Raw genomic sequence first — 12,260 nt, 5'->3', positions numbered from 1 at the left:
GAAAGAAAGAAAGAAAGAAAGAAAGAAAGAAAGAAAGAAAGAAAGAAAGAAAGAAAGAAAGAAAGAAAGAAAGAAAAAAGAAAGATCCTTAGACCTACAGTAAGTTTTAAACTTATTTTTCATTTTAAAATATTTATTTTTATTTTATGTGTATGAGTGGTTTGTCACGTTTGTGCACAGTGTGTGTCCCTGGTGCCCAGGGAACAGAAGTTATAGACATTCATGAGATCCCTGATGTGGGTTCTGAGAACCAGACTCTAGACCACTGCAAGGGCAGCAAGTGCTCTTAACTGCTGAGCCATCTCTCCAGCCCCACAATAGGCTTTTTAGTAATTAATAGTCTTATGGAAAGGAATTGTATACCAAGGATTTTCGTGTGTGTGTGTTTGTGTGCTATATGCACATGTGTGTATGTGTATGCATATTTTCTGTCCTTGTCCACGGAAGAGGCTTAAAAAGCTTTACCATCCAGTATAATTAAGATTCCCAAGAGAGGATGCTTGAATCTCACTCAGAAGGGAAATAAAATAAGCATTGGAAGTGGATGGATGGAGGGAACTGAGTATGAGAGGGTATGGAAAGGGGAGCACAGGTGGGGATGAGGAATAGTGAGCAGGGAGGGCCTGGTGAGAAAACTGAAATGGAAGGTGGGGGCATGCAAGAAATGTAGAAGAGGGGAGGCCCAGGAAGTATATGGGGGTTACCCTAGCTGAGCTCCTAGCAGCGGGGGATATGGAGCCTGAAGCCACCTCCTGTAACCAGGCAGGACTTCCAGTGGAGGGAGGAGGACACCAACCCACCCACAAAACCCTCTACCCAAAATTTGTCTTGCCTACAAGATGTGCAGGGACAAAGATGGAACAGAGATTGAGTGTTGTAGGTGGTTATTAATATTTACTATTGGTTTATCTTCTAGTAATGCTGCTGTTAATCCTCAGCAGCTGTATAACCAAATCACCACACAGAGACTGGGTTTTTAGTTAACCTAGAACACAATGCTGGGCAATATTTACTCCCTCTTAAACCTCCAAGCCCTCAGTTTCCTAACATTTAGATTTCCCACATTATACTTGCTTTTTGTGAAATCTTAGGTCTGGTTCATGCTCCATATCCTCCAAGATCTCTCCTCCAGCTCTGCTCTCCTCCCTCTCCTCTCACCCCTTCTCCTCCTTCTCCTCCCACTCCTCTCCCGCCTTCTGGCTCCTCCCTGCTCAACATTGTGTCTAATTGCTTTATTTTGTCCTGTTTACACAAGAGTTGAGACAGGATGCTTAGAATGAGTATCACCATGTAATATCCGGATTAAAACCAGAGAGTTGGGGGTGGAGTGGGGGAGAAATCAGTATTTGAATGAACAAGGGTAAGGTGTATACATTAAAAAAAATTATACCAACAATTGAGGGAATGGCCAAACAAAGACTGGCCTACTTGAGACCCATCCATGGGAGAGAACCAGTCCCTGACACTATTAATGTTACTCTGCTATGCTTGCAGACAGGAGCCTAGCATAACTCCTCTGAGAGGCTTCACCCTGCACTTGATGAAAACAGATGCAGAGATCCACAGCCAAACATTAGACAGAGATCTGGAAGTCCTATGGAATAGTTGGGGGAAAAATTGAGGGAACCGGTGGGGTCAAGGAATCCACAAGAAGACCTACAGAGTCAACTAACCTGGGCCAATGGGGGCTCACAGAGACTGAACCACCAAACACAGAGCATACATGGACTGGTCTTAGGCCCCCTGCACATATGTAGTAGATGCCGAGCTTGGTCATTATATGGGTCCCCCAACAACTGGAATGGGGACCCTCTCTGATTCTGATGCCTGCCTTTGGATTCCGTTCTCCTTGCTGTGCTACTTTGTCTGGTAGGATGTGCCTAGTCATGCAAGGACTTAATGTGCCAGAGTGGGTTAGTACCCTTGGGGAAACTCCCCCTTCTCTTAGGAGGAGAGGGGAAAATGGAGAGAAGAGTGTATGAGGAAGGACTGGGAAAAGAGGGGTCTGCAATCAGGATATAAAGCAAATTAATTAATTAATTAATTAATTAATTAATTAATTAATTAATGGGAAAAACTCCAAGTACCCAGGCTTTAGTCTTAATATTAAAACTTGTCACAAAACAAAACAAAAATACCAAATAACAACAAAAGTAACAACAACAAAACACAGATTCCTAAGAAGAATAACTGATTTTAAGCCTCAGAAATGTGCATGACAGGTTGGAATACCTGGCTATTCCAGTTGCTGAGGAAGTTCTGTGAGGTTATTTGAGCTCATGCTCAAATTGAAGAACAGATTCTGCCCTTCTGGTCAAAGAACAGGTTATTTGAGCTTAGGATAATGGTCAGGATAATGGTTGTAATTGACTGAAATATCTCAGGTATGTTTAAATCATGACTTAGAAGCATTTTAAAGAAAATGATTACTTTGGGATAATAGCAGAAAACCAGTGCACTCTCTTGAAAACTGTTAAGTTAAAAAAGAGAGAGAGAATAATTTGTTCTGATTTTTTAAATTAAACTCTGTACTATAAGAAAATATTCAAATAAGATGATGAGGAAACAGGTCAAGTATACTTCAATGAAGAAATGATCGGTTATGCTATAAATTAATATCCTTGGGAGGTGTCCCCTTCTCTGAGGAGGGGAGGTGAGGGAGGAAAGGGAAGCTAGAGGGACTGGGAGGAAAGGAGGAAGGGAAAGCTCTGATGGTGATGTAAATAAATTAATAAATTAATGAAAAAAAATGATCAGTTAAAATGTTCCAATCATGTATCACTCAATAAGCTGATACATCTTACCATGAAGTATCAACAGCCACCAGAGTTGCAGAGAGGAAAGAGGAAGGGAGGAAGGGAGGGAGCAAGGTATGGGACGGGGGAGAAAGACAGACAAAGATGGAGACAAAAACAGAGAGAGAGAAAGAGAGAGAGAGAGAGAGAGAGAGAGAGAGAGAGGGAATGAGAATACCATGTATCATTTTGCCAAAGGAATCAAACTGGAGTGTTCTAGCTGAGGTTCCAGGTCTGAGAAACTGGAGAGCTCAGAAAGAACATGTTCAGTTACACTATAGGCAGAAAAATCCCAGGCTTTGGAAAGCCTTACAGGACAAATTTCACAGGTAAATTTTATGAGAAAGGAAAAGATGAAAAGCTAAGTTTTAGATTGTAATAGACCTGGGAGACACATCAGAAATGTAAAATGAGGACAAGAAGATAGTTATGCTAAGTCTATAAAGAAACATGAAAAAAAAAAATACTACAAAGTATAGATGTTTTCTTTTGCAGGTAAGTAGAAGGGCCATGACTGTACAGAGCATGTGGGTGGGACCTCTGTGGAGGATAATTATCTGTTCTTTCTGACCTGGGCTGTTTACACGGGGGCTTAACTTTAAAAACAAGCAAACAAAAAACAACCGCATGTTCATTTTATGTGATTTCTACATCTGTTTTCATTTACCCCAAAAATAGTTTTAAAACTTGGTAACAAGATAACTACAGCTTACTTAGGTTCATATGACTGAATGTGTAAATACTAAATCCTGCAGAAACAATAGTCACTAAGTTTGCTTCTCTTTATGGAAGTTGGTAGAAAATAGAACTGGGGCAGACAGAGCCAGAAGGTGTTTCAAGTTTATCTGCCATAATTTAATTTCACCAAAGACTTGATATAAATATACTGAGATCTTAACAATGATCCATCGAGACATTATAAGCAGGTGTGTGTATACTATTGTCTCCAACGCTTTCTTTTGGAGTTCTAAATATCTTTTCTGGTAAATGCATATTAGGAACAATACTATTCTCAAAAATTATATTTCTTTTGCTTTTGACAGGGAGTACTAAATAAATCAAATATACAATCACTGTTAGGCTCAATACCATGCTTACAAAAAAAAAATAGTGTCAGTTTTCTTGATGAATTAGTTTCTACTAAGAGAAAGAAAATTTGACTTCCAAATACATAACTACTGTGTATAAAGAAAATAGAGTAAATATTTTCTTTCTGCTGAGTCTGAAAAACAAATACAGAGCTTTCCAAAAGCACTTATGAGTTCCTTGGTTTCCAGGATGGGTGAGAAAATGAACTGGGATCCTGGTAAAATGAATGGGGTGTCCCAGGTAAGTTCCCATTTGCAGTTCTGAGATCAGAAATCCTCCCAGCCTAATGTCTGTATTAGCAGAACTGTGTATGTATGTGTATGTGTGTGTGTACAAGTAAACAGAATTTTTCATTATTTCGACTTCTTATTGGCTAAGGTGATTATCATCAGGTGGGAAAATCATTATTATTGTGACGCGCTAATGATAAACCGCCATTCAACGTTTTCTCCCTAAATAGCCACAGTGATGACCACCATGATAAAGAATGCAGAAACTACCTAAAATGGACATTTTGTTTCAGTCACTGTAAATGCCATAAGAATATCAATCTAAGGAAAGCACAGTCAAATTCTGCTACGTAAGACTCCCCAGGGAACAAGCTCCATCTTGGAGACTCACAGAGTAGACAAGCAGACACAGAGCCCAGGCTTGCAGACTTACCAGGCAGGTAGCTGCAGAGTCTCTTCATCGCCACCTGGACTGAGGAGTTGTGAACTTCAGCCAGCTGCTCAATCAGAGATACTGCCACCACACACCCTGAAGGGAACAGAAGAGCATGTCAGCTGCTCACCCGGGGTTGGAGGGTCTAGGGAAGGAAAGCAGAAAGACTGGGTACTTTAGCACACCAACTGAGGCACAAAATGTCCCTTGCTTTTGCCTTTAGACATCTATTGCATACCCAAACACACTGGGATTTGAAGAGAAATGAGATGTACAAGGAGAAGACTGTGGCTTGGGGGCTCAGAAAGTCAGGGGTTGTCAGAGTAGCTTCTCACTTGTGAGCTTTGTGACCTTGGGGAAGTAATTATTCTGTCTTAATATCCAGAGAAGTTAAGAGAAAGAAAGGATGCTTAAATGTGATAGAGTAAGGAAAGTTGTACATAATACATAGCTACTAGCTTCTCAGATCTTTACTTGTTCCTTGGCAGTAGACGTCTTCATTATCATTCCTACCCCACAACATCGTGGCCTGTGACCTAGAGTCAGATTTCTAATTTTGGAACAGTAGTAGAACTTTCCCAGAAGACCTAGGATTTAACTCTGACTTTACAACCTTGGACTCAATATCTTCCCTGTTTAAGTCTTGATTTCTGTATAAAGCAGAGATAAGACATTTTCTACCGTGCAACAGTGACGATCGACTGGGATCATAATGCAACTGAATGCGCCTTTGAAAAGCAGCACCTTGAGAAACATCCCAGGCCATAAGACTAATACTAGACAGTATGAACCAAATGTGCTGAGTGTGTGGAAGAAAACCTGGGCACATTGGGAATGTATTCTTTCTCTCACTTTGGTATAGAATAAGTGTTACTTCCCAGGCTTGAGGAGCTCATGTTTCTAGAAGATTCTATTACTTGCTTCAATCTACCAAACTGGGTAGAAACATCCTCGATATGTAGGTGTGTTAGAAGTTGCTAGATTTCATTCACATATTTAAAAAAAAAAAAAAAAAGAGGCGGGCACATGCTAGCAGATTTGTAGCACAGAAGTTCCACATGAAGAAGCTAACTAGAAGTGAGAATGAGAAGATTGGTGAGCAGGGCCCCCGACTCACAATCATGGCTTCTGCTAGAAGGGGAGCAACGCCACTGGGCATTTCTAGACAGAAAGAAATAAAATCTTCTATAAAATGAGAGGAAGATATAAGAGCCATCTACCTCTCTAGATACTACAGTACCCAATAGCACTTTGCTTACAATTTCTCTGGGTCCTCAGACTGCGAGGTGGTGCCCACTAGCCATGAGATTCTGAGTTCTGTACAGCTGACATTTTCCTGGGCTGATAGCATTTACTTGTGGGTGTGTTTGGTAGCATTAACTCTCAAGACTAACTGACTGTATTTTCTAATGAATTCACCATCTTTGATGGTTCTCTTACATTGCCATGCATTTAGTAGCTGATACTGGTTAGCATTCTATGACCTAAAAAGCATTTTCATGTATATTTGTTCTGTTTTAAAAATTTAAACACAATGCAATCTCATTTTAGAAAACAGGATATGAAAACAGGATAGCAAGATAATAAACCACTCATCTTACCTGGCAGGACCAATTGCACCTTCCTTTTGAGTATATCAAGCATATTAAAAAAAAATCTAAACTGCAAATGGTAAGTAATAAGTGGTTTTACTACAGTGTAGTAAGAGGCTGCAGTGCAGTTGAAAAGGAAAAGGCTTTGAACAAAAGAAAGCACAGGGTTCAAATACTAGATCAGCCAGTATTGTGACCCAGTATTTGACTGGGATGTCTACCTTTTGAAACTTCAGTCTTGAGTTTAGAGTGAACTCTGCATTCCTTAACAACGGAGTGGGCTCTCCCTGTCTTTGTGATTGGCGCAGTGCCTGTTCATAACATAGGCACAAGAGTTGTTTACTGGCTTGAAACGGGCCTGTTCGAGAGCTTGTCGGGGAATGTTGGTCACCAGTTGCTGAGCGGTTTTCCTGGGAAATGGTTCATGGTTACTTCTACAGCTCTACTATCTTACTGGTCTATTTCGGTTTTCACCTCTGGACAACAGGTCATCCCTTGAGCCAAACGGCAGAACCTATGGGAAACAGGCACCACATGCAGCTCCCAATCAAACCAGCACGTAGTGGAGAGTGCTCTGAATCCCCCCTGTGGCAGCTTAACGGTGGGCTGCACTGATTGATGCCCAGGGTGGATGAAAAGCAGGGTGCACATGGGGATTTGAAGGTCCTGTGAGAAGGCTTGGTACTGCCACTCAATGGAGATTTCATTGGGAATTGTGTCCAACTCTCAGCCTGATGCTATTATGATTCCAGGCACCTTAAATACAAAGAAATTCCATTGTTACCTCAAAATAATTTGCTATAGTTTTCATGAAAAACATCTTCAGTCTGAACCGTTAAGTAGATGACTAAGGAGTTTGGGTAATTTTCATGATTGAAGTGGACTATTGAGAAGTTAGGCCAGACCCACTGTGAGGGTGGAGTCAATATCAAAGGAATAATGCTAAGAAAGAGAGGACTTTCTTGTTTTAAAAAAGATAATAAAGGAGCATAAAAACATTTGTGAGTTGGCATGCTGCTCAGTTTCCCCTTAAGACACCATTATTTGAGATGTTGAACCTTAAGAATGATGAGAAATTAACACGTTATTCCCTTCTGATAAATATAAAACATGAAGTAAGCTCATTTTAGTCCCCCCCCCTCCACGAAAGGCTCTGGTTTCATAAGCTGTTTGTGTTCCTGTATCTTCTCTACCCATTCAGTATCCACATCAGTCTTTTTCCCTTTGTCTCAGAACTCTATACAGACATCTCTCTTACTTGTGTCAGATGCATTCTAGAACCCCACTCAGGTACCAAAATCTGTAGATGCTCAAGACCCCTATATATACACCATCGAAGACCCTTTAAGCCCCCGCTTGGTACTTGTAACACCTAATGCAATGTGCGCAGTTTGCAAATAGTTGTTATACTTTATTACTCAGAAAACGACACAAGAGGAAAAAGTCTGTACCTGCTCAAGACAGACAATTACAGCACGTTTTGATCAGAGGCTGGCTGAATACACAGGTCTGTGAGCCATGCTCATAAAAGCCCACTGTACTAACGACCTTGGGCTATCACTAGACACTGCTCTGATATCAGCTTCCTGGAGAGCAGAGTCAGTTACGTTTGTTTTTCTTTCACTCCACGACAGCACCGTGCGACCACTAAGAGCGAGACTGAAGGAAACAGTCTTAGGAAACAACCTCTGCACTGTGGGGGAGGGGACTGCCTCTCCAAGGAGCTATACCTGAGAAACCTATCAGGCTCCTGTGTGGCTTGAGAAAATAGCTCACTCGTTCTCCCTTTTCTCCAAGTATTGGGCGGGCACGGATGGAGGGATGACAAAATCTGCATCTCGTTTCTCCCAAATCAGAGGAGTCCTGTAACAGTGGCCTTAACAAAGGAAACATGCATCCAACTAAAGAAACTTGTCCTAGGCAAGAAAATAGGCAAGAAGTGATAGGCTCCTTGACAAGCAGTATGGTACGGAGAGGTATGACTCCTGTATAGGGACGCTCGCAATCTACTCCAATTTACAACAACTGGATGTTAATTAACGGCTGAAGGACTAATGAGAGGTGACTTTGCAAGAGACGGTGCAGAGCGGAAGGGAGGAAAAGCCTTCTCAGCAGAGAAACAAGACCCGCAGCCCAAAAGAGTATGACAGAAGGCTCCACATTTTTTCACAATTTAATTAGCAGCAAGTTTTCTTTTCCTGTCATCATTAAAAAATAAATAGTTTTCTATACTATAACTAATGGCCTAATAGACAGGCTAGGATGCAAGGTGTGGAAATCAGACATTCATTCAGATCAGCCTGAATGTGAGGGGAACATGGGCCATAAAGAGGGTGTTTTTTAGAGTCTGATTTTCAGAATGTCCATTCCGGTGAACCTATGGGTTGGAGTTTCTCTTTCTCGAAAAATCCACTCCAATGCTTATTTGCATTTGTTTTAAACCATGGATTAAAAGGATGCACACAAAGTGCCCTGGGCTCCCGGGGACCAGCCTGCTTCTCTGTAGCATAGGTACAGGCTTTCCTTTTGACTTTGACTCAGAGAAATCTCATCAAAGACTGATGGTTGCAGCCCTCTAGCTCTGCTGGCTAAAATTGGAAAATCATTAGGTAGATAAAAAAAAAAGAGCCAGGCCCCAGGGGTGGGGAGAAAAAAAGGCAGAGAGGGAGAAAAGCCAGTTGTCTCTGAAGACCAGGCGAATCCTCCCACTCTCATCCCTTTGCCTCGTGAAGAGGTGTGATCAAAGGGACCTCACAGACGTGCAGGTAATGGGGTTTGAAACACTGAACAGCCTGGCTGGGAACAGCTTTGATGTGAGGTCCATCTTCACCTCCCTCCAGGAGGCTGCACTCCTTTGCAGTTGAATTGTTAATTTAGGGTTTGCAGTGAAATAAGCACTGCGTTCAGCAGCAAGGATGGAGGGGTGCGAAAGGACTGAGTTATCTTTAAGGGGAGAGCCGTGGGGAGTTTGATTACCCTCCCGTGAGTATACGGACAACACAAATTGTACTTGGTTCATTTGAGGAGTGCAAGGGGTGAGAAGGCAGACCTGGGAGTAATGGAAAGTGAGCGCAACCGGGGTGCATTGTATGAAATTACCAAATAAATAACCAACAAAAATATTATGTTGGGAAGAGAAATGGAGGGATCCTCTACAGCCTAGTAAGGGCTTTCACTGCCTTGACAAGCTAAGAACTGTTTTCCTGGAAGAGACATGTGTGCTGAGTAATCCATCCTAAAACGGATTACCCTCTGGCCACTAACAAAAGGCCTGGATTTGTTGAAGTGAGTTTGTCCAATCAGGTGTCGAATTCAGAAATGAGGACAGAGGAGAGCTACACATATGATTCAGTGGTCACTATCTGAGATCTCATATATGGAAAATCCCTTTTGTACCTGGAGTCTGAAAATAGTGAGTTTCATAGCAGCAGACACCCCTGATCCAGTGAGGGGAAGAGCAGACAGGCCTGAGTGTAACCACCCGCCGCAGGGACCCCCTTCCGGCCAACCACGTTAGGTAGCCGCTCGCTGTGGCCTGGAATTCTGCCTGTGTGCTACGGTGAGGATGCTGGTCAGACCGACATAGCTCCTTCTCTCGGGGGTGGAACTTATTTAACAGCCCTTTACAACGTCCAGGTAGCGATGGTGGCTTGCAACGGGACCCATTCCTCAAGCGGCTTTGCGGCTCTCAGGGACGTTTGACCTCCTTCAGGTTGCAGTCATGGGTGTGAGATAAATTGCTGGAGTGAAATTAAAGCGACACGGCTGTAGGCCTGCCAACTAGCAGTTTTATGAATGAGGCCATTCTGGCTCATCTGTTCCTGCCTTTTCTCTATCTACCAGCTGTGTATAGCTGCCCAAGTGGGCCCAGGGTATTTCCGCCACAGTCATTCCGTGCAACCAGCCCACAGAATCCTGCGCAAGCACAAGATCCCCACGTGTTTGTAAGATAAAGTTGCAGGACGTGGACGCGGTGTCTGCGGCAGAGACACAGTTAACAAATGTTTCTTCCCCTCCCACCTGCTGAGGCAGCCACAGGGGACAGACAGAGGCATGGTCCTCGTGACGCTTTTTGAGACCAAGGTTCAGAATCTTATCTATGAAAAATGTGTTGCCTTACGAAAGCTCTTTGTTTTCTAGGGCTGAATTTACTTTTGCTTCACATTATCTAGTATTTTTTTCTACAATTGGGTAGATTCTAAGGCTCTGTGTCATAACCTAACTGCCAGTTAGAACATTGCTTCCGATGAGAAAATGCTCAGCAAATTCCAGACTGCCAACTGTACCAAGAACATTGGAAACAAGAGAGCACCATAATAGGTAGTTACTGGTGAAAACAGGAGCTTGGGGCATTGGAGAGCTAGCAGAGGCCAAGCAACGCAACGAGAAAAAAATTAGCCTGTGTTGAGAGACATAGAGTAATACCGTGCCTGAAGAAATGAAGTTCAGACACCACACACTATCAAACCCCTCCCTTGCTTACGTAACACACACTGAGCGCCTGCAGGATGTGTGCAGAGCCTGACAACAGCTGAATGGGCGAAGTTTATGCCCCCGTGGTTATGAAATAACATTCTGTTGACTTCCTTCTTTGTGATGTCTGTTGGATTTGACACTGGGGCAAAAATATAGCACCAAGTGGGACATATTCCTTCCTCTTTTATTTTATAAAATTACATGTATTGGAATTATTGAAACCATCCAGCCTTTGAGATTTCCAGCATTTGGGTGACTATTGTCCCCTCTTTCCAAAGGCCTGGAGGTGAGAAAGAGGTGTGTGGCCCAAGGTGAGTGTGGAGGTGCTGGGGAGAGGAGAAGGGAGAGAGTTAGGGAGGCAGATGGCGAAGAGCTTCAGTCTTAGGGTAGAGCACATTATACTAGGAATTAAAAAATTTACTGGTGTAAATGTCAATTTAATTAATCGCAAAGTGATTTGGGACAGATTGTAAATACGACAGTAGGACTGTGAAACTTATCTCTCATGTTGGATGTAAATAAACATGAGCCCCAGCGATTTATGCTTGTCCACAGTCACTTTAAAATATACAACCAAGTTCTCCTTTTGTTAGTAATTCTTTACCTTGAATTCTATTCTATCCAGTTTTCTTTTCATTACATATTTTATCCCAATGTAATACATTTTAATGGTAAAATTTTATTGATCTCATTATAATTTTTACATTAAATTTTTGTAAATTTATATAAGAATAAAAAACACTAATAAAAATGACTTAAAAGTCTTCCAGCTTGGCTTTATTAATAAAGCTAACATATAAACAAAAATGCATTCTAAACATACTTGAAATTCTCGAATGAAAAGGTGAAATTTTATTATAATCGTATATCTTAGTAAAATGGTTGGGTCTCCTAAATTAATACCTATATCTGTCAATGGATATTATTTATCTATAGACAAAATTTAGCACAACTTTTGTTTCTGTGTTTTCATTTTTGCACACACAAGTGCTGAAAATGATAGTTTCATAAATAGATGGAATGGTGATATTTTTCGTAAAGAAAAATCACTCAGTTTTTTTTTGATCTTCCTCTGAGTTAAATACCAAAACTATAGAAAGATTTATCACTGAAAATTTTTTTGAAATGATCTATAACCTGACAACTTTATTGTCTTATCTAGTTTTTCTGAAAGAACTAAAATTCAACTGACTTGATTAACTGTATTGTTAATCAATGGAATATTTCACTTTTTGATTTTTGATAAATATACCCTTAATTTAACTACTACTCACTTTTAATTATATTTACTATTATTTTGCTTGCACTTGTTAAAACTAAAAAATTAAGAAATTGAAATATTTATATTTTCCATTTATTTTTATCTATATGACTTAAGCAAGTACGTGTGTGTGTGTGTGTGTGTGTGTGTGTGTGTGTGTGTGTGTATGTGTGTGTGTGTGTGTGTAAGGGTGGACATCTTCCCTTGCTCCCGATCTTGGAAGGAAACCATAGTTAAATCTGCAATGAACAGTTTAATTTTCATAGATGCCCTTTATCAAGTTGGGAGAGTCCATTTTTCTTTCATCATCTGTTGAGCTATCTTAATGGAACTTATGAAATAATTAACATTTCTGCCGGACTGATAATGTAATTATACCCTTTA

General features: G+C 41.2%; 1 protein-coding gene across 1 annotated transcript in view; it reads right to left on the bottom strand.

Annotated features, from left to right (window-relative positions):
- The window catches only part of Aoah (acyloxyacyl hydrolase), a 218,265-nt gene that overhangs the window by 190,733 nt on the left and 15,272 nt on the right, over window positions 1-12,260 (bottom strand). The window contains exon 2 of the mRNA XM_055597240.1: window positions 4,548-4,643. Coding sequence (XP_055453215.1) covers window positions 4,548-4,643 — 96 coding nt within the window. The remainder of the gene's footprint in view (window positions 1-4,547; window positions 4,644-12,260) is intronic.

This window comes from Psammomys obesus, unplaced genomic scaffold (assembly GCF_907164565.1).
Source record: "Psammomys obesus unplaced genomic scaffold, mPsaObe1.curated_primary_1811, whole genome shotgun sequence".
Classification (NCBI taxonomy): Eukaryota; Metazoa; Chordata; class Mammalia; order Rodentia; family Muridae; genus Psammomys; species Psammomys obesus.
The sequence above is the reverse complement of the archived record's forward strand: the minus strand, read 5'-3'. Positions and strand labels throughout refer to the sequence as shown.